The sequence below is a fragment of the Chrysemys picta genome, chromosome 5 (assembly GCF_011386835.1).
Source record: "Chrysemys picta bellii isolate R12L10 chromosome 5, ASM1138683v2, whole genome shotgun sequence".
NCBI lineage: Eukaryota > Metazoa > Chordata > Testudines > Emydidae > Chrysemys > Chrysemys picta.
This window is the reverse complement of record NC_088795.1, coordinates 12,740,930-12,764,070: the sequence shown is the minus strand read 5'-3', so window position 1 is coordinate 12,764,070 and position 23,141 is coordinate 12,740,930. Positions and strand designations below refer to the sequence as shown.

General features: G+C 39.2%; 1 protein-coding gene across 1 annotated transcript; it reads left to right on the top strand.

Moving 5' to 3' along the window:
- The first annotated feature begins 629 nt into the window (after positions 1 to 629).
- Positions 630 to 21,772, top strand: LOC101936042 (albumin-like). The gene is made up of 15 exons (XM_005283995.4): positions 630 to 838; positions 2,258 to 2,318; positions 3,267 to 3,399; positions 4,510 to 4,724; positions 5,712 to 5,844; positions 7,263 to 7,360; positions 9,664 to 9,793; positions 12,090 to 12,304; positions 12,851 to 12,983; positions 14,773 to 14,870; positions 15,252 to 15,390; positions 16,242 to 16,465; positions 18,304 to 18,436; positions 19,759 to 19,822; positions 21,590 to 21,772. Exons 1-14 carry the CDS (start codon positions 754 to 756, stop codon positions 19,810 to 19,812), a joined length of 1,851 nt encoding a protein of 616 aa, XP_005284052.2. The 5' UTR covers positions 630 to 753; the 3' UTR covers positions 19,813 to 19,822; positions 21,590 to 21,772.
- The last annotated feature ends 1,369 nt before the right edge of the window (positions 21,773 to 23,141 follow it).

Genomic DNA, 23,141 nt, shown 5'->3' with positions numbered 1-23,141 from the left:
AGAATTCTGGGGCCAATTAAATGTGGAAACTCAATCCTCCTTTACCTTTGGTCTCACTAATGTATCACATCAACCTGTGATATTTTTCTTTAGCCAAATAGAAAATCAGATTCACCAGCAGCTCTGACTTCTTTCTGCTACTCTACTCATGCAAAGCAACCATAAATTCATCTTAAGTGTCCAGTGTATGTCTGTCATTGGAGCAGTGCAAAGCATCTGTGTGTGTTTCCTGATGAGTCTGGTACCTCATCTTTTATAAAAAAGTTAATTTTAAAATAATTTATTAGATAGCTGCAATTATGGATTACTTTCTGAACTTAATACTCCTAGCTAGCCAAACCATTACCTGCACACCATTAGTCCAGATTACTTTTGTATAAATATTAGCTAAGAATATGCATGGTTGTGGGATTAGCCTAAATGATACATTAATAAGATCCCTTGAATCCCTTTTATGTCATTTGAGAAGGTAATTTACACAAATCTTTTTCTGTCTGGGTGTTGGAAAGTTAATGAATTTACTAGGTCTTCAAAACAAAAAGTTCCAGGTCACAAACTTCATAAGCAAATAATTTTATCAAATTCATTTTTGGCAAGGATATTTCCCATTTTGTAATCTTCTTCAGGCCAGATGGAAAGTGTATGGTTAATCTTTTACAGACACCAGCTGAGAAGAGTATATTAATCAATGCTCTTTCCATCAGTCTTTCTACCATTCCCGAATAATTCATCCCCACAAAATAACCTGCAACCATGAAGTGGCTAGCATTTATTTCTTTTATTTTCCTCTTCAGTTTTGCTATATCCAGAGATCTGAAAAGATCTGCTAGAGATGCAGGTAAGAAAGATCTATATTAGCTACTTGCTTTCATGCTGTCTTTGCAAACTTTGTATTTTATAATTGTTTTGGTGACTGGTTGAAGTTAATTTTGCAATCTCATAACTGAACTTTAAGGGCGTGATCCAAAAACAATGGAAATTAATGAAACAATTACCACTTACTTCAGTAGGTTTAGAATCACACCCCAAAAAGGAATGCAGAAATCACATAATCTTAGGTAGGCCTGAAGCAGTATCCTTCCAGATAACGACTCTAGTAATTACATTTTATCTAGTGAAAGTCTCTCTTTTACTTTCAGTTAGCATAATTGTTCTTCAATGTTTTTAAAAAAATCACTGAATAGTGTTATTAGGACAGAATGGCTGCCAAGTTCCACCCCAGAGGTGGATATAGTGCAGTGGTAAATGAATGATTGTTTTATGCACACACCTTGCAAAGAGCTTTGGGATGAACAATGCTGTATAATCATAAGCTATATTCACTACAGATATATAAAAGATTTCAGTTTGGCCTAATACTTCCACTCACTGAAGACAATGGTGATTTGCATACAGTGGAACAAGAATCCAACCCAACCTAGCTTTAATTTTGAGTTTGCAAAATAAAAAGCCTTCCAACAGATCCCCAAACCAAAATGTATCGTCCTCAGCTCATCTCTTTTGTGAATAGTACAATGGTTGTCATTGAAAGTCCATACTTACCAATAGTCATAGGCCTGGTCTACACTAGACAATTAGGTTGGCATAACTATGTCGCTCAGGGGTGTGAAAAATCCACATCCCTGAGTGGCACAGTTATTCCAACCTAAGTCGCTGTGTAGACAGTGCTCGTCCATGGAAAAATTCTTCTGTTGACCTAACTATCACCTCTTGGGGAGGTGGATTACCTATGCAAACGGGAGAACCCATCCCGTCGGCATAGGTAGTGTCTACACTGAAGTGTAGACATACCCATATGAGTTATTTCCTATACTTGAAATAGGAACACACTTATGCAGTTAAACACTAAATCATAAAAATGCTAATGGTGGGAATATTTTACTTAGGATAGATTAGCAATGTACAAGGCCAGGGTACACGAGACATATAAAATACAAAGTGGAATAGATGGGCCAGATAGATGGCAAGTGGAATAGATGGGCCAGATGAGATGAGGTTAGAGAGAGGGAGAATACAGGGTTAGCAGAAATGAAGGTTAGCAAGTGGTGGGATTTCTAAAGTGCTCAGAATTGGACTTTCTCTGATCCCACTGAAGTCAGTGGGAAAATTGCCATTGAGTTCAACAGTTAGGTTAATGCTGAACACGTTTGAAAATCCCACCCCAAATGCCCAGAATATATTCCCTATAGGGGCATGATTCTATACATAGCTAATGTAAAAAATGATCCTCATTGTTCTCTTTTCTTTTTCCACTCAGAACACAAGAGTGAGATTGTCCACCGTTTCAACGATTTAAAGGAAGAGAAATTTAAAGGAGCGTAAGTGAACATTCGAGTTATGTTCTGTAGTGATAATCATCCTCATCATTTTACATTCTTAGTTGGCCAAAACCCCCCATCAAGATGAATAAATAGAATACACGAGACATATAAAAAAAGAATGTGACAGAAATGTTAGCCTTCTAAATGTCCAGTTAGATAATATATAGATAAAACTTGCTGGCTGAAGCAGTCACAATCCTACATTTGACTGATGCTCACGGGCGAGCCAAAGTATCATTGTCTGGCCTTGTGGCAACACAATACATTGCGCTTTGCAAGATTTAGTCAGAGTCCCTCAGTGACCTGCTAGGGCCTATGAGTAGTGTGGATGTGATTCCCTCTGGATGACTGAAGGAGTCACATTTATAGATCAAAAGGATGTTTATGTGAGACAAGTCAGCTTGACCTATGTGGTTTTTAGGCATGGTGGAGATAGCTGAAGATCTCATTATTTAACATTGACGATAATAATTATTTTATAGCACCTACAGGTGTACTGGGTACAAGTTCCAGGAAACACACAGAAGAAAAGTCCGTGATCTGAGGCATTTATAGTCTATGTCATGGTCTTGCTAGAGAAGTGTTAAGATAAACCATACACCAGGAAGAGGAAAGGACAAGGAAGGATACCGATTGTGGAAATATGATTATGTGGTTTCTCAGTTTAGGCATCTGACATTTGAATGCACGATTTTTACTCACAGCCATTTTGCACGATTGTGCATACAAATTTGTGTACACCGGTACTGAGGCCCCGGGAACATTTGGCCCTCACTAATTTTGTTGAATCTACAGCAAACTTCTTGCCTGCCTCTTTTACTCAGTGGTTCTCTGCCTGGTTACCATAGATACCAGCAATGTCTCTGAATCCAGAAGACGACTAGCAATTCAGGGAAGTTCCCCCCCCCCTTATCTACATCTTTAAAAATATGCTTTGTGTTTCAGTGCCCTGATCACATTTGCTCAGTTTCTCCACAAGTGCCCTTATGAAGAGATAGCTAAACAGGTGAAGGATGTCGTGGATCTTGCACACAAGTGTGTTGCCAATGAGCAGGACCCAGAGTGTTTGAAACCAGTGGTAGGCAAAGAGTCCATTGTTATTATGATTCTTCTCTGTTTACACTGCAAATACAGCATTATGATAAAACACTCAGTAGCAGTCTTTAATAGCAAACCAAAATCACTTATTGGTTTTTCATCACAAAACTTTAAGACTCTCAGGTTTTGATACTGCTAGCGAGCTACTCTCCATTGTATATATATTCTGAAACATGGCGCTTGATTCTCTTACATTTTGAGAGTGGGATTTCCAAAAGCATCTAAATGACTTACGAGCCTATGTTCCATTCATTTTCAATGGGATGCAGGGTTTTAAGTCTTTGCTCAGATTTTCAAAGATGTTTAGGTGTCTAAAATGCATATAGGTATTTAGCTTACGTAGGCATTTTAGAAAATCCCAGTAGTAGGTACCTAAGCAAGTTAGGTGCCTCTGTGCATCTTCAGGTACCTAAATAACTGATCTGGCCCTTTGGCACTTTTGAAAATGTTTAGCCTGAGTGCATTAAATTTCCACAGATGCTTGCCCAGTCAAGTCAATCCCAATTTGAAAACCCCTGAATTCTGAATGCTTTGAAATTTGGAAGCAGACCTGAATTTTGCAACTTGGGCTCAGCCATATTAACATATGCTCGTAGGCAGCACTATAGTTAATGTGCCAGTTTGGGATTGTATTCTAGCTGATTTTAACTGGTAATTCAACTATCAGGAATCCTATGGCTTCATCTCAAAGGCTGCCCAAATTGATATTTAACTAAAGGAATAATAATTGCTTCCCAAATTCACCCACATATGCTCATTGACTTCAGTGAGGCTACCTGCATAAGGTGAGCAGGATTTGTTCTACAGCCTACTAAGTCAAACCTCCAGTGAATCTATCTCAATAATAAAGCATTAAAATGGTCAAAGTAATATAAATATAGGACCAGTTTTTCAGGTGATCTCAATTGGCATAACTCTAATTAAGTCAATGGAGCTATGTCAGTTTATACCAGGTGAGATTCTGGCCCATGAATTCTAATTGTTTTCAGATTAGATGTAATTTGTAAATTTTCAGTCATCTAGATTTTTATATCAGACATTCCATGAGCAACCTTAACTCTGACCCTACTCAATGTATTTTCCCCTACAGCCTACTATTGTCCTGGATGAGATCTGCAAAATAGATATGCTTGGTGAAGCATATGGTGAAATGGCCAACTGCTGTAGAAAAGCCGACCCTGAAAGAAATCAGTGTTTCCTGTCATTCAAACATTCTACTCCAGGGTTCCTTCCTCCATATCAAAGACCCGAGCCTGAAGTAATGTGCAAGAAATTCCAAGAAAACAAAGAGTCGTTTATGGCACAGTAAGAACGTTGATTTTATATCAGAGATTTTTAATGTGGAGAAAAGCAGTATTCACCATGCTGCCTGTGCTATACTGCCATACAGGAGCACATTTTAGAAAAATTGCCTCTGTGCGTGTGGAAACGGCTGCACACATCCATAGTGAACACTTGACTATGTCACTTATGCAGCTTTTAGAATATACAGCTGGTCAAAATTTGAAATTTTAATGAAAATTTTCACTGAATGTAGTTACTAGACTGGATTGAATTTTTTCATTTGAGAATGTTTAAACTTAAAAATGATCTTTTTATCAAAAACATTTCAGGAATTTTCTTTGAAATCTTGATTTTTGGCAAACTTTCCCCCCTCTTCATTTCTGGTTTTTGGATTTCTCCTCCTTCCCCCACCCCTCCCTTGTTCCTTTTTCCATTTTGTTACTGAAGAAAGTCAGTGAAATGATAAAAAGAGAGAGCAAAATTTGCTCCCCCAAAAAACCTCTTAAAAAGGGTTTTTGTTTATTCCCCTTAAAAAAAAAATCAGGGAATTTTGAAAGTTTTGCCCCCCCCAAAATAAATAAATGAATAAAAAATGTTAACAAAAATCTGAGCAGCTGAAAATGTAAGGAGTTCACACAAAAATCTGCAACCCAGCTGAGTGTTTCCTTTGTGATCAGAACTCCATCCTGGGCATGTATCATTGGTAGTTACCAGAGCTAGAACTGGTTTGTTTTAGTATAGAATTGTTTCATAGAATCATAGACTATCAGGGTTGGAAGGGACCTCAGGAGGTCATCTAGTCGAACCCCCTGCTCAAAGCAGGACCAATCCCCAGACAGATTTTTGCCCTAGATCCCTAAGTGGCCCCCTCAAGGATTGAGCTCACAACCCTGGATTTAACAGGCCAATGCTCAAACCACTGAGCTATCCCTCCCCCAAATGCTTTGTATAGACTAGAGGCTATTTGTTGTTGGTTGTAACACATGTTGTTTTGTATTTTCTTTTCAGTCACATCTATGAAGTCTCAAGACGGCACCCGTTTCTTTATGCCCCCACAATCCTTGCTCTGGCTGTTGAAGTTGAGCATGCAATTGAACACTGTTGCAAAGAGGCCAACGCTGGTGTTTGCTTGGATGAAAAGGTATTCAGATTTTCAGTGTGAAAAACCAAATATTGCTAACTATTCAAAAGTTTCCTTCTGATCATAACTGCACTTCTGTTTATTGAACAATTTTAACCTTAAGAGGACACAATCAAATCTTGTTTAATAACATTTTTAAAATAATTTTGTTCTGTCAATTATCCCAGAATCTCTAGGAATCTTGAAATTAAAATCTGTCTCTCTCTCTCTCTCCCCCCCCCCACCCATCCCTTATATCTGTATACACTAATCTGTGGGTTTTTTTTAAAGCAATGCACACAAATGACAGATGACTGGCATTGAATTTAGTAGTGTGCGAAAACGGAAGGGGAAATAGTTGTCGTTATGCTCCAGGTCATCTAATTGCCTGGAAAGTTTGCTTTTTGTGAAATTTTCATCAAGTGGGTGGCTTCATGCACCAAAATGTGTGTGTGTGTGTCGGGGGGGGGGGGGGGGGGGGAACGGGACCGGAAATCACAGTTTTGCATGTTTGTGTGTGAAAGCTGATCTTCATCTGAATAAATACTACCTGACCTCTCACAGAAAACTGCTCATGAATGAGTCAGTATGTTACAGAGGGTTGAAAAATTTCATATTTTGAAATGTCATGATACATGTATATATTTTTACCATCAAAAATTTTGCAAGAATTTTATCCCTTTTCCAACCCATTCTGTCAATCCGTGATCATTATTGCTCAGTTGTACTAAATATGGGCAATATACATTCCTTAGGAAAAAAATCATATGCTTATTGCCTGGGTCTAGACCGTGATGGGGCAGCATGCAGTGCAGCGGTGCAAGGGAGAGTAAGAGACACCTTAGGTCCAGGCATACCAGGGTAAGCAGTCACTGTACTTCCTGCCCTGAGCAGATAGGACGTGAAACAGTAACAGCTTTGGTTCTGCTTTCTTTTCAACTACATGCGCTCTCATGATTTGGCACGGGTACGGACCAGTAGCAGAGTATCTCCCTTGACATACAGTTTGTAGGGAAGTTAAAATCTAGCCATTAACCTACTTTTAGAATGCTATGGGCCAAATTCTGCCTTTACTAATACTCAGACCCAATGACTATTCACTCCCAGTTATTTCAATGTGGCGGGTCAGGTGGCACAGAGAGCAGCACACAGTCTTACAAGCATAGGGCTGTGTAGTCCCATTCAAATCAACGGAGCTATTTGCAGAGCAAGGTGCTTCTTACGGAGGAGGCGAGTAGCAGAATTTGGGTGTATAATACACCCCCCTACACGATAAAGGGCTGGGGCTAAGGATTGCATAATGAACTCTAGGTTTCCTTGGACTTTTAGTTAATCAGGAAAGAGCGCTTTGTGTTTCTAAACTGGCGCTGCCCGCTTTTTCTTTTCTAATCCATCAAATGTGATCATTTCGTTTGACAAGGTGCTTGTTATTACTCTAGCTCCCTTTGATAAAGGAAAGAGTCCTACTTCTGAGCAAGATGAACACCTACAACTGTGGAATCCTGAAGAAGTTCGGAGAAAGAACTTTCCAGGCAGAGTAAGTCTCTGACCCCTATTTTATAATAAAAATCGAGTGGTTGTCATAAGACCTGAAGCTACATCAGAGAAAAGCATCAGAAACAAATCAGTAACTTGTTTGCATGTGCTGAGTTTGATGCTCCTCCTTATAATAAATGTGGAGGTGCTTTTTGCAGAAGGAATAGCTAGCACTGACAGCCATTCTGAAATCCAGTGTACAGATCAGGCCAGGCAAGCGTTTTCCCAATTATGGGCCAGTTCCTACTGTGCTTCTCTGCTAAGCTCCCATTGATTTCAGTGTATAATAGAATTGTGGGTTAGTTTTAGTATATTGACACATAATAAGGAAGAGTTATATATTTTACATTAACGGTGAATGTTAGTGAAAGGCTAACCATATGGGCTAAAGACAGATTTAACCATCTCACCAAACTGTTTGCTCAGATATGGGTTGCATAATCTACCTTTCTTCAAACTCTTTATATTAGATAGATAGATAGATAGATAGATAGATAGATAGAGCCTGGAGATTTTGATGATGGGAACTTTTACAAATGACAAAAATAAATTAATCAATCCAGACAGGGGCAGCATCAGCCTCTTCCTGGGGGGAGGGAGAGGGGTGGCTGAGATGGGCTAGACAGAAAATTGGAGGGGCTGCACCTCCCCTTGAGGCCCTGGCCTTCTCCGTCATCCCCTCCCCTGCTCCTCCTTAGGTAAGTGTTAGCTCCACCTCCCCCCACCAGCTGCCCCACCCAAGTTGGAGGCCAGAAGCTGGAGCTGGGTAGTGCTGGAGGGGTTAGGACAAATTTTGGAGTGCCTATCGCCCCCACAACCCCCTTTCTAATGCTGGCCCCTGAATCCAGAGCCTGTTCCAGAAGACAAAAGGGAGCTCCATCCACAGCAGAATTGTAGTTCGGTTGCAGATTTATAGATTTTAAGGTTAGTAGGGGTCCTTCTAATGATCTAGTCTAACTTCCTGCATAACAGAAGAGACAGATTACACCCAGTAATTCCTGCAAGAATCCCAATAACCTGAAGTTGAACTAGTGCATTTCTTTTAGATGAGCCACTTGCAGCCCATTTAAAGACGCCCAGTGATGAAATATTTACCTGCGTAATTTAAAGCAGGGTGGATACAATTCAGTGATTAAAAAATAAATTGTATTTCATTTCATACAAGTTTTAAAAAATAATCCTATTTGAAATTATGGCATCTTATGTTAAAGCCTAAATGTATTACAATCTATTAAAACATTTAGATTAAATAAAAATATGCATTAAGCAGTACATGGCTGCTGCCAAGATTTTAAGAAAGTCAAGCCACTCACTTGGTAGGAGTTATGAGATAAGAACCTGGAACCAGTTTGTTGAAAAATATAACCAAGAAATTACAGCAGAATCCTCTTCTATGGGTGCAGAGAGAATATTCTTTTCAGTTCAGTTCACTGACTAGTCATTTAAAGTTAAGATGCCAATGGGAGTTTAAAAACCCCCAAACAAAACAGCAGAAAAGCTTATTTTCCTCTTCCAATCTATGAGCAGAAATGAGGTATGAGAGAATGAGATATACTAGTTCTAAAATCATTAGTTTTATTTAACTAAAAAACAAGGTAAAATGCTGTTTTTGTGTATTTAACTGAATTTGAATTTCCACCCAAATAGAGCTTGACACAAAATCACAAGTACAAAATTAATCAGCTTCTTGTACATAAGAAATGCATCATTCACCATTTTTAACAATCAAAAATGTGAAAATTACGATTCTGAATAAATGTAAATTTAGCTATATAATTGCTTAAATAAATGTGTATAGATAAAGTTATCCTCCTGGTTAGTCAGATGATGACCAAGTTTAATGTAAATGCTATACACCTCTACCCCAATATAACACTGTCCTCTTACCGCGTTATAGGTGAAACCGCGTTATATCGAACTTGCTTTGATCCGCCGGAGTGTGCAGCCCCGCCCCCCCGGAGCGCTGCTTTACCTCATTATATCCAAATTCGTGTTATATCGGGGTAGAGGTGTATTTGGTTACAAATCAACGTGTTTTAATGGTTACCAGCCAATGAGACTTTCTTTAGGGGTAGGGTGGAAACGCTAAAAAAGTACAAATACAAAATAATATGAAAATCACTGATTTAATTCAAGCTCTTCTGTTTGCTGATTTAAGTCACAATTAAAATAAATGATTTAAAATTGCTTTATTTAAACCAATCCATCATGATTTAGAGTAACCTAAATTGTAGTGACTTGCAAGTTTCATTTTCAATACAGAGCTTTAAATCAGACATTTTTCTGATGTTTTCCCCTTTATAGTACTCTTGCTATAATGAGCCAAAAATTTCCTAAGGCTTCATTTCCAGAGATTCACAAAATTGTAAAGGAGATCACACATCTCTATGTGGAGTGTTGTGCTGGCGACATGATCGAATGTACAGATGACAGGGTAAGTTATGTTGCTTTTGCTTAGTGTTGACATATTTGAAAATAACAGAACACGGCCTGTTCACTTACAGTGATACACCTACACACTCTTGGATGGTTGGCTCCTCGGCCCTTAAAATGTCAGCGCTGGATCCTCAGCTAGTGTAAATCGGGCTAGCTCCACTGACTTCAGGGGAGCCAATTTACACCAGCTCTGGGTCTAACCATTACATTAAAAGAAAATTAAGGTTGCAAAGTCAAGCATTCAAAAAAGTTAGGAAATGCCAGGAATAAATTTGCCTGTGCCACCTTAATTTGGCCTGCTTGTGTGTATGTATTATAATACAGTCTTTAATTACGTGACACTTATATTTGTTCCATGTTAATATTTTTTAACCGTTTGTCATATTGGATTGGAACCTTTAGATTCACCACACAGACCTCTGCCACTTGAGTTTATGGAGTAACTGATAGTAGTAGTAGGTCATTAATCTCTATGTGGGTGATGGGATACTTTGCCAGTGGATTTCATTGATATTTGCTGATAGAGGAGGACCAGGGAGACTCAGAGATCCCCAAGTTTGATACCTTTTACCCTGCGTTTACCCCACCACTGGCTCCTTGTCCCAGCCCCATTCTCCTCAACTAGTTAGTCTTAGTCTCCTCTCCTCAGGCTTCTGTTCCAGTCTCTCTACTCCTAATCGTCACCGCTCTCAGTCTTCCTTGCCCCAATGTATTCCTGCAGCCCTTCCCCTCAACAGCAAGGTCCCCTCTGCTTCCTCCTCCACACTGCATGGGTGCCAGAAGAGTGGTCATTGAGAGCACAGGACAGACAGGCTGCCTGCTCTCAGTTCCACCCGAGTCTGTAGCAGCCATTACAGGGAAAGTCTGGCTTCACTCCTATAAATCTGGGCTGGAGTGAACATGCGCAGTTGCTGTGTGGGGATGGCACATGCATAATGAGGACAGATTCTTCAGGTTTTAAACAACTAAAACTATAGCAAGTCTCTACGGAGCATGGGAAAACTGCAATTTCTCATAGGTTTATAACTTGGCCAAATTTAGGCCAATTTTCACAGAGATGGCAAAATGCACTTCCTTGATACAAAGGCCATGCCCCTGCCAAATTTCAAGTCTCTGCATCAAAGCATAGGGAAACTAAAGCTTTCCAAAGAAGAGGTCACCAGAATTATTTTAACCTTGCGTTTCAATGTCTATTTCCCTAGCCTTGTTCTCAGAAACTCCTACACAGTTTGGGCTGAAATTTTCCAGCCACATTCAGCCTGAAGCAGACCCCTGGCATGGGAAACATCACCCAACAGTTAAAGTTTGGCAAAGATATAAGCAACTGAAAACAGGATGGGATGGGAAGGGTTGGGCAAGCTTAATAATAAGCTGTACTACCAGCCTCTGTAGAACGTAGGCCATAGCAATGTCTGGTTATCCTGCAGCATTCTAGGGCGGTCTAGCAATTCCTTAACAGAAAACTCTTGTCTTCACCATGCATACCCAGTTCTGTAATTCAAATTAAGGTGTGCAGAGAGGTAGAGAGGATGCCAACAAGTCAGCTGTTCCTTATGTATGAGGTATTTATGCATCATTTGTGAGCCCAAATTGTTAAGTAGGCTCCAAGGATCAATCTAGCAATCCTTACTCATGTAGTGCCATTAAACTCAGTGGGGTAACTCACATGAGTAAGGATTGCAGAACTGGTCCCTAAATGTGTGTGAAATAACTATGTTATAGTGCCCACCCATTTCAGAGTGCTGGGCAGATTTCAGACCGGTAGGCAAGCTGTGCCACAGGGCTGACTTTCTTCTTCTGTGGGGTTTTTGCACGTAGTGGCTCCTTGTAATGGCTGACATGTCTTGTATTAACAGAAAGAGATCAGGTGATTGAAAGGGTAAAGTGGCAGCCCCTTGTGTCAAGGTGCTTGATGATTTCTGCTATCTTTAGCAGATTGTTCACCCCCTCTAGCTTTCTAATGACAAAGGAAGGAACAACATCACCCCGTGCTGGTCCAGGGAGCATGGCAGGGATGCCATGGCTCCAAGCAGGTTTCAGCAGGTGCCTACAGCTGGAACTCCATTAGCTCTGCTTGCTCTTCACTAGGCAGAAAGCATCCTAGTGGAGTTTTGGTTGTAGCCTCCTGAAAAACTGTTTCCCCTCTCTAGCGAGTCTTCCATTTCCTTAGCAAATTAGCAAGAGCGGCTCTGACTTTGGCCTCAAAACTGTAAAAAGAAAAGCAACTGGGAAACTAAAAATAAGTAGTTGCTTATAAAGGCCTTTTAACTGACACAGTATCATTCCTTTTGCAGATAGAGATTGTGAACTATATCTGCTCTAAACAAGACGTCTTCTCCAGTAAAATAAAAAATTGTTGTGAGATGCCAGTGGTGGAACGAAGTGAGTGTGTTGTTAAGGCAGGGTTTGATGACACACCTGAAGGCTTGCCCTTGCTAGCTGAGAAGTACGTAGAGGACAAGGAGGTGTGCAAACACTTTGCTGCAGAGCATGATGTCTTCATGGCACAGTACGTATAGCAAATGTTATGTGTTCTTGCTGGTGACTTCTCTGAACTATGTCATTTTACACCTGAGGATATGTCCTGCAGAGTATTGTAATCAAGTATGTAATGGAGAGATTCCTTTGTCTGGTCCTTTGAGTGGCTGACCTATCACTTATGGCATCTTGAAATTCTATCCATTTTCCTCTATCCATTTTCCTCTATTGTAATTCCCATATTTTGTGACACATTGTATTTACCACCATCCTTCTGAAGATGAATTGCAGATCAGTTTGTCAGTGGCATGAGATTTCTTTACATTCAGGAGTTCCATGTGCTTTGTCTGTAATATCTGATTTTAAAAGATTTTTGGCCCTGGGCCGCAGCTCCTCCATCAACAGCCATGTTGACAGACTGTTCTTATAGCGCCAAAAACTGTATTCTATTAGTCAGGCTGCTGCTCCACCACCCGTGCACAAGAGAACTGTATCCAAACTGGAAAGAATTGTACCCATGACAAGTTAGAGGCTACTATAGTCTTAAACTCTAATGCTGGCAGTTTTCATGTTACAGATTTCTTTATGACTATTCGAGAAGGCATCCTGAGTTCTCTGCTCAGATGCTTTTGCGGATTGCTAAGGGATACGAAGCCATCCTGGAAGTATGCTGCAAAACAGAGAATCCTTCTGAATGTTACAGTCACGCAGTAAGTTCTACTGTTCAATCACACATAACAGGAAAACATTAGAATGTTTTGGTGATAAATTCTCATGAGTTGATGGTGACCAAAGGGATTTGGATGGGATTCTGATGGTTAGGGATTTACTGGGGATTAATAAAGGGGATTAGTTGGGATTTACATAGATTACGTAGCATTTCTGTGTTTGTCATTCATGACAAGTACCTATGGTTTCCTGGAATGAATGAACAAACAATTAGAGTAACTCCATAAGACACCCCGAGCCTATGTAAAATGACTGAGATCATTAAGTTAAGTTCTAATGGACATGTATGCACATCAAAAAAGCAACCTCATAGAGACATCTTATATGTTAACTTCTGCAGAAGGGCTAAAGATTCAGCGAACATGGAGAATGGATAGTTCTGTCATTCCAGAAATGGTCCCACAAATTGAGGGTTAAGGCAAGTTAGTGGAACAGCATATGTTGCCACTAATTTTGTTGTTCTCTTTTTATCCATTGAACAATCTCCAAAGTTAAAAGCCCTGTAACTTTTATTAGCACTAAATTGGTTTAATAAAGAGAGAGAAAAAATACTACATACAAGATGTCTGGAGTTTTGTTTTAAGTCAAAATGTTTCCCTTCCCAACATCAATGGATGGATTCGAATCCACTTTCAAAATCCTATGCTAACATAATAGGACTAATGGCAGCAATGGCAGTGGCCCCAGTGAGCATCAGGGCCACATTGTACTAGGCCTTGTATATAAAACAGTCTCTCTCCCAAAGAGCTTACCATTCAGTGAGAAAGTCTAACTAGACAGAATGCAAGTGGATTTGTTAGAAGGTGACAACTTGCATAAGCTCATTTTACAGTGCTAGTAGAGTCAATTGCTGGAAGATGAAGCTATACAAATTTAAATGGAAAAGAAGTTGCAATTTTTGCAGAGAGAATAATTAGCTATTGGAATAATTTACATCCTTGGGTAATAGATTGCTAATTACTTGACGCCTTTTAAACAAGATTGGATGTCTAAGATATGCTCTAGTTCAACCACAAGTTGTTATACTTAATGCAGGAATTACTGGGTGAAACTCTATACTTGTGATAGGCAGGACATCAAAATAAATGGTTATAATATTCTCTTTTATCCTTATTCTGTGGCGCTATGATTTTGCAAACCTGGACAAAACTGCATTAAAACTAAAGCAGTGCACACACACTTTTTTCCATTTAAAACCCACCAATTTGCTCTATAGCATTTGTGAACCTTCTGTTCACTTTTCACAGATATCTGTGTGAGCAAAAATATTTTCACAAGAATGTTCATAGACAGACGATGTATACTGTCTAAATGAACATTCACACTAGGAGTTATGGGCATCATGAAATAATTCTGAATAATGAACAAATTCCTACAAGTCAAAGGTCATTCTCAAGAGGAAGGACGACAGAGTGGTTAGGGTAGTAGTCTGTGACTCAGGATATCAGATTCAGTTCCCTAGTCTGCCACAGACTTGGTGCATGCCCTTGAGCAAGCCACTTAGGCTGCCTGTGACTCAGTTCCCCATCTGTATATTGAGAATATTTTCCAACTGCACAGGTGTGTTGTGAGGACAACTACAATAACGATTGCAAGGGTCTCAGATGATGGTGATGAGGGCCATAGGTGTACCTCAGAAATGATAGAATATTTATGAATAGAAATGGCCTAAATGGAATAGACAGGAGTTTCTTTGTGAGTTGGGTGTAGTCTCTAATGAGAGCCTTAGATAGATAACCTGCCTCTAATAAGGATTATATTTACTTGCAGGAAGAAAAACTCAGGAGTTACATCCAGGAGACTCAGGAAATAGTCAAAACTAACTGTGCTCTCCATGCCAGCTTGGGAGAAAATGGCTTCCTAAAAGCGTATGTTTCTTTGTTTTGGAGTGGTTCCATGTTTATCCAGTGAATGGTCAGGATTTTGTAAAGATGAAATTCTCCAGACCCAAATGAATAAGACAAGGGTACAATTTAACCATTAGTGTTTGTTCAACTGGCAGTGCAGACGATGCCATTATTCCAATGAAGAAGAAGAGTATTTAGAAGTTATGGTATGAACAGGAATGTAGGCTTCCATAGCACACGTAATGTAGACTCATTGCTGCTTCTGTTACTACAGCTAAGAATGCAAAAAAATTAGTTCAGCTTTGGACAGATCTATTTGTACTTCATTGAACAGCCCTATCTCGGTGCTTTATTTAACATTTTTCTTTATAGTTGAACAATCTAGAATATTTTTTATTTCAGTATCCTTGTCCGCTACACCAAGAAAATGCCTCAGGTGTCACCTGAAACATTGATTGAAATCTCAAAGAAAATGGCAGCCGTTGGTAGCAAGTGCTGCCACGAAACAGAATCTAGACGCATACCTTGTTCAGAAAGACATGTGAGTACATTTCTTTCTTTACCGTAGCTTTCTTTTTGATGTGTTTTCTGTGTACTGCACTTTTACAACGCTAAATATTCTGCCCAAATGCAGAGAGCAGCAATTTTGTTCTCAAAAGGTTCAACATCCTGTTAAGGAGGAAGTATACAGTATGCTCTCTAATGGAGACATTGGCCTACATTATATATATATATATAATTTTAAATAGAAGCCTAAAGTTAGGCTTCCAAATGCATAGGTGGAAATCTGCCACATTTGCAATGGAGATGAGTTCCCCAAATGCTGGTTACCATGAAGACATCATGAAATAGGTTTTATTTGAAGGCAGTTTAAAGATTTAGGTATTTCTGAACAAGGGTCTAGATCTGGCAGTGAGCTCATCTTGCTGGGAAGCGATGCCATTTGTGAAACTAGCAAAGAGCACCCAAGGGGAGAGACCATGAACAAATTTCTTGTTTAACAGTCTGCAGAAGAAGATGCCATCTGTATTTTAGAGCATAAGAAATTACATCACTTTTCTGGAAGATGGCCGCCTTCACAGCTAGGCTCAGAAATGCCGGTTATAAATCCTTTCCTGGTTACTGATTGGACGAAATGTTGAAGTCCTGAATAAAATTCTTTAGAAGGGGCAACTTTTGTCTGGGACAATCACTTGTCTAAGTCTGAGAAGTTCCAGAATGATTGAATGTTTTCATTCGGTTTTCATGGGAGCTCTGCTTAACAAGAGGTGAAAGCTGCCAGCACCCCTGCCTATACTATGTGACATTAGGAACATGCATTGCTTTTATTAGCATTAAAGCTAAGAGTGCTGTGAACCTTGTTTTTATTGCTCTCCCTCTTTCTTTGTTCAGCTGAGTGTGGTGATTCAGAATATGTGCATGAGACAGGAGGCTACACCTATCAATGAAAAAGTCACACACTGCTGCGATGACTCATATGCTGACAGGATACCCTGTTTCACCAAGATGGGAGTTGATGAAAGCTACAAGCCCCCTCAATTCACCCCTGAACTGTTCACCTTCCATGAAGATTTGTGCACTGCTCCTGCTGAAACACAGCAAATAAAACAGCTAACGTAAGATATCTGTTTGCTAATTCACAGCAGATTTTAGGATTAAGCTCTGATAGGGAAGGAGAGTCACAGTTTAACATAATTTTCCATATAAAGTGTAGTTGTAGCCATGTTGGTCCCAGGATATTAGAGAGACAAGGTGTGTGAGGTAGTATCTTTTATTGGACCAACTTCTATTAGTGAGAGAAACCAGCTTTTGGGCCACACAAAGCTTTTCTTCAGGTGTGGAAAAGGTACTCCCAGCAAAATGTAAGGTGGGTGAAACCAGACAATCACTACACTCTCAAAACAAACTAGAAGAGGAAAATGATAAAACACAAAACACACCCTATCACCCGTGGGTGAAGACTTTTCACAAAGTGATCACTCCATATCTGACCTCTCAGTCCTCAGCCTCAAAGGAAACCTGCACAACACCTTCAAAAGACGAGTCTGGGAGCTTCAATTCATTACTCTGCTAGACACTAAAAATTATGGACTGAACAGAGATACTGGATTTATGGCTGATTACAACAATCTGTAACCTGCTACCCCCCTCTTTTTGTCCTATGATTGCTAAGTGTTAATGGGACACTCTACCTTGAATGGTCCCTTGCACATATTGTAACTGCTCATTTTTAAACAATCTGTTCCACCATGCATTTTGTATGATGCCGGGAGTACCTTTTCCAGTCCTAAAGAAGAGTTCTGTGTGGCTCAAAAGCTTGTCTCTCACCAATAGAAGTTGGTCCAATAAAAGATATTACCTCGCCCACACCTTGTCTCTAAAATTTTCCATACACAGTGAGGAATCATTTGCTACAATAGCACTGTGGTAGCCTTACCAGCGAGTCGTCAACACATCATCATTTACTAATGGGATGAATTTTCTACCTAGCCAGGGCTTTGCAGTTACTGTTTTCACAATTGGAGGCATTCAGTTACACCAACTGAAGATTTGGTGTAGAAATCAACAGACTATACCAGTATACCCCACCTGAGGATCTGACCCATTGCACTGAAACTTTGAGCAATAATTTCCAATAGTACAGTTAATTCACTTCACGGTCAACTCATGTAGCTTTTAAAAGCAACAAAGAGTCCTGTGGCACCTTATAGACTAACAGATGTATTGGAGCATAAGTCTTTGTTGCTTTTTACAGATCCAGACTAACACAGCGACCCCTCTGATACTTGACATCATGTAGCTTAGTTTTTTTTTATTTTATTTTATTTATTTTTTTAAAGAGGAAGAATTTTCTGTTTTAGGATCCAGCAGCATGTGAGTGTGACTTTAGGCCAGTGATAACATCAGTAAGATGACATGGTTATTCAGCATGAGCCAATACATAGCTGTGCTATGCTAAGTAAAGGTGTTATTTTCTCTGAATACTAAAAATGTCTAAGTTGGCCAGTTTCACATAGGCATCCTAGCAGAGTTGGGTCTTAAAGAGGGACTTTGATGGTGGCTTTTTGCCTATCTGTGCAAGAAGTCTGTTCCAGACATAGGGGCAATGTTGCAAAAAGCGTGAAGGTGGTTGTGGGAGCAGGGGACAAACAGTGTTGTGAGGCTGGAGTTGTAGGTGAAGTGGCAGAAGCACAGGTGGTGGTTATTTAAAGTTTCCTCTGTATTATATTCCTCAGTATTATATTCCGCATTTAGGCTTGATCCAAAGTCCACTGGAATCAATGGGAAAACTCCCATAAACGTCATTGGACATCAGATCAGGCCCATATGGAGCATATTGTAAACAGGTCGTGAATCTGCACAGGAATCAGGGAAATGTGATATTACAAATTGGTAACTCAAGTCACAATAACTAGTATTAATTTTACATTGCTGCATTTTGTGTTCGTTTCAGATTCCTTGTCAACCTCATTAAACTAAAGGTCACTATAACAGATGAACAGCTACAGAAAATCTTTACAGATTTTACTGGCATGGTAGAAAAGTGCTGCAAAGCTGAACAACACGAGGCATGCTTTGGTGTAGAGGTATCTCACTATTTTCATGTATCGAGGGTATATTCTTGATTAAAGGAATGCATGGAGAATGTCAATATATACGTTTTAATCAAATGTTCAGCAACCTAGAATGGCTCTGTGTGTGAAGAAGCAATAATTTTGCCTAGATGATACACTCTACAGCAATATATATACATACGAGTGTGTGTGTGTGTGCGCGTGTGCACAGAGAATTTATTTAATCTAAAAGATATGTTTAAATCTGCTTGAGCTTGCATCCAATATTTCCCTTATGTGCTAAAGATTCTTCTAGGACATGCAAAATAGGAGCTTTAAGGATTACAAATGAAAATTGCATCTGTATAATTGCAGAGAGGTCTGAATAATAACATGGAAAGAGGAAGAGCTGGGCAAATTATGTTCTGTGGACATTCATTCCAACTTTTAAACAAGTTTACTTTGACTGAGCCCTCCAACTCCTTTTGATTTTTGCTCTTGCTGAATATTCAGGCAGACAATCACACAGACTGTTAATTTTAAGCAAATATTGGAGAACAGTGTCAGAAAGCAATTTCCGCAAGTTCTAAGCTTTATGCTTATCCCGTCAGGAGACAGAAGTGTGCAATGTGACCTGTGTCCAGTCAAAACAGTTCAGATTTCAAAATTCAAAAATCAAATATTTGGAAAAAGCTACTTGGGAGCGACCTACTAAGAGTTATTCACAGAAATTGGAAAAATAATTTAAGACTCACAGACAACTCAGAGAAAGTATTAAAATTTGTCAAATATTCTCATTTTGAATTACTCAGTTGGCTCTCATGACATATACCCTCCCTTTAAAATACGCCCCCATCCAATTTTAATAATGATTTATCATCTAATGCTACTTCTATTACCATCCATATATTTAATATGTTCATATGAGCATATAACAAATATAGAATTGGGATATTTTAGACTAATTATGCATTTTATTTTTTACTCATTACTCAGATACCACATAAGTGAGTACATTAAAAATGCATGGTAATATTACAGGCAGACAAGATATTAATTTTTTGGAAATACATTTCTATATAAACATGTTTTATCACTTTGAGTTTGCAGAATAAAGTATGAACTCCTGTAGCAAGCTTCTCCCAGGCATAGCTGCTTAATAATTAAGGCTGGTTGGCCACAGATCTTGCAGTCCTTCAGGACAAGCCACCAGTAACAGGACCATTATAATCATCCCCTCAAACCTCCTGTGTAACACAGACCATAGAATTTAGCTTATAGAAGCTTCCTGCTCAAATACTATGCAATTTCCTTTCTTTGATTCTCTCTTGTAAATATTTGTAATCTTTTTCCAGGATCCAAAACTGATAGCTGAAATTAAAGCCATTTTAGGAATTGTCGGAGTCTAAAGCATTTCAGGTAACAGCAAAATTTATATATTGGGAGCTCTGTGCATTTAACTGCTCAGAACAAATATGCTCATAATTTAATGTCAGATTTCTTCCTTGCTGCTATTTGTGTTACCATGGTGCCTAGGAACCTACTAGTGGACCAGTATCCCATTGTTCTAGGGTCCTGTACAAACACAGAACAAGAAGGTGGTCCTGGCCCCTTATGTATGTGGGTTTTGCTCTTACAGAGCATGTGCCAAATTTTTCTTCCCAAATTCAGAAGGGGTTTCCTAATTACTCCTTTATCATCAGCAGCACTGAACATCTCCCCAACTTTGGCTAGCCCAATCCGAAGAATACTCAACATTCTGCTGAAAGTCTAGGGTTCTTATCCTAAATGACACATTCTGACAAAGAATCCTTCATAGTAATTTTCATACATTTCACCCTTTAGACCAGGACAAAGATCAAGGCTGAGATTTTCAAAGGAAAATAAGGAGATGGGTGCCTAACTCCCCTAGGCTCTTTTGAAAACCCCAAACTATGAACTGTAAATCTCATTCATGATGCTGGCTTGTATTTGGACCTCTAAATCAGCCCAGATAGGTTAGTTGTGATAGCCATCCAACCATCATCAAGACTGAATATTGGTCAAGGCAAGAGAGAATGGATGGTCTTGGGGGTTAAGGCACTGAATTGGGATTTAGGAATTGGAAATCCAGTTTTTATTCCCAAATTGAGGGCAGATCAGTCTCTCCTTACCTTAGTTCTTCACCTGCAAAATGGGAGAAGTTCTTACGGTACCTCACTGGGATGTTAGAAGGATAAATTAATATTTGTAATGTGTTCAGATATTATGGTAACATGATCCATAGAGTATTAGAAACATGGTAGATCTGTCCAACTGCATATATCGTTACAGTATGATTCTCTACTGATCCCTTTACAACATGGCTAAATGTGGATTGTATCTTAACTCTGTTCCATGACTGGAGATAGAGCCTTGATCATGTCCACACAAGTTTTATTTGTGTTCTAACTGAGTTGGAGAGCTCTGTGCTTTAACTTGGTCTTCTGGAACAGATGGAGCTGTACTCAGGACATCCCTATGCTGAGCTGACAATGGAAGTCTGACTTACAACATGAGAAGCATTATAGTCCCAATCCTACAAGGAGTTATTCACTTGCTTAACTTTGTGATGTGAGCAGTCCCAAATGATTTCATAGGGCAAGATCCTGCTCACATTCAAGTTAATGGAAAACTCTGATTGACTTGAATAGTACAGAATCAAGCACATAGAATTATTCACATGCTTAACTTCACTCACTGAGTACAGAGGCTCTGATCCTGCAATCTTAAACTGTATCCTTAAAACAAACAAACAAAAAAAAATAACACACCAAGCAGATGATGTGAACAGAACTCTTAACTACCACACATGTACTTTCACAAATGGATGGGGTCACCTTTGGTTATCAGACAGAATTCTTGTGTGCAGTGTTGTTGTAGCCGAGTTGGTCCAGGATATTAGAGAGACAAGGTGGGTGAGGTAATATCTTTTATTGGACTGACTTCTTTGGTGAGAGAGGCAAGCTTTTGAGCTTATATAGCTCTTCAGATTTGGGAAGAGAAGAAGAGCTCTATCTAAGCTCAAAAGCTTGTCTCTCTCACCAACAGAAGTTGGTCCAATAAAATATTACCTCACTCACCTTGTCTGTCATATACAATTACTGGTAGTTTAGATGTACATTTTAGTTTTACCAAGTCATCCTTTTTGTTTTTCCTTCTACCCAGGTCACCAAAGGAGAAAGGTGAAATTCATCTATGCAACTTCTCCTGTACTTTGCTTCCTGTCTCCCCCAACACTGACACGTGGTTTAGAATGCTGTTTAAAAAAAAATACTCAACGTTTTATGGACCACAGATTCTTCAGAAACTTCTCAGATGTTAACAATAAAGACAAGTTTTTAAAAAGTCCTCATTGTTCTAGTCTGTTGATTAATTTTGTGATACAAAAAGTTTGCAACACTCTATAGTCAAATGGTTTCAAAATGTAACACTTACATACTAGAGATGGATCCCCTTGACCCTTCTTTACCATCTCTTGTAAAATTTTAGTGTAATGATCATTATAATGAATTATTGCAATATTACGTTGGGCCAGATATTGAGACCCTTACCCCGGTCAGTAACACTAACTGAACTGTTCTATTGACTAAAGAGGCTATATGTGGAATATCAGGAGTTTCAGGACAGGAGGGACCACCAGATGCTTCTAGTCCAACCATTCTAGTCTAGTTAACATGAATAAAACTATCAGAATCTGGCCTTTTACAAAACAAACATTTTACATCAGTAAAGATGGCTCCTAATATTTATAAGCTTGGGGAAAATTTGGATAAAGAGCTGGATTTGCAGCTCATATATTTCTCTCTTAAACACAGCCACGGACAGCAAATGTGGTTTTAAGTTCAGAGATGCCTCATTCAAAACATACACCGTAATCAGTGCTCTTGCACGGCATTGAGTTCACAAAACTCTGTTCGACTGAAAACCATTGAAACTTTACATTGTTCTTGTAAATAGCTGTGGACTAGTACATTTACTAGAACCCCTCTAGTCCAAGTTAATAATGTCACATGTTTTCCCATATGGGTCAGGCTACTATCTCTTTTGGAGACCGTCAACTCTGTCTGACATGTAACATGGGCAATACTACCTGCCTGTAAAACTGACCCTGACTAAAGTTCAGAAGCCCTGGTTCTTCACCTGATTAGGTTGCAAAGGACATGCCCAGGAGAGCAGTGAGACATTCAGTCAGATGATATTCAGAGACAAAGGCAGAACTGGTTGAAAATGTAAAAAGCAGATTCATGAATGAAAGCCTTGAGTCCAGGTCACTATTATTCATGGCTTCATGAGATTCTGTATTTAAGACTATGTATACAACCACAAGGTAGTCACAAAAAAGTGTTGCTGAATCCTGAAAGTTCCATGAGCTTGAGCAGAAATCATTATTCAGCCAAAAGTTTGTACCAGAAGTAAATTATTCACTCTTTGCTGGTCACTGTTTGTTGTTGTTGTTTCCTAGTTTAAGAAGTTTCAGCAGATGAATTCATACTGCAAACAGTTAATGGTCAAAGTGAACAGTTAGCTGACCACCCATAGGCTAACGATTGTTGATTTAGACTACTATTCGGTGCATGCCAAATATGTTCACAAAAGTCAGGATCCATTCATCAATGAGCCACAAACCGAAAGAAAAGCTAAATTCACAATGGATATTATTTTTAGAGGTAATCCTGCCAGCTCCACACAGGGGAATTATTCAGATTTGGATGATCTT

Excerpts from the sequence above, each read along its gene's own strand:
- LOC101936042 (XM_005283995.4), top strand. The coding sequence starts at position 754 with ATGAAGTGGCTAGCATTTATTTCTTTTATTTTCCTCTTCAGTTTTGCT. Across the intron at positions 839-2,257 it reads AAGATCTGCTAGAGATGCAG|AACACAAGAGTGAGATTGTC; the intron begins GTAAGAAAGATC and ends TTTTCCACTCAG. Across the intron at positions 4,725-5,711 it reads AAAGAGTCGTTTATGGCACA|TCACATCTATGAAGTCTCAA; the intron begins GTAAGAACGTTG and ends TTTTCTTTTCAG.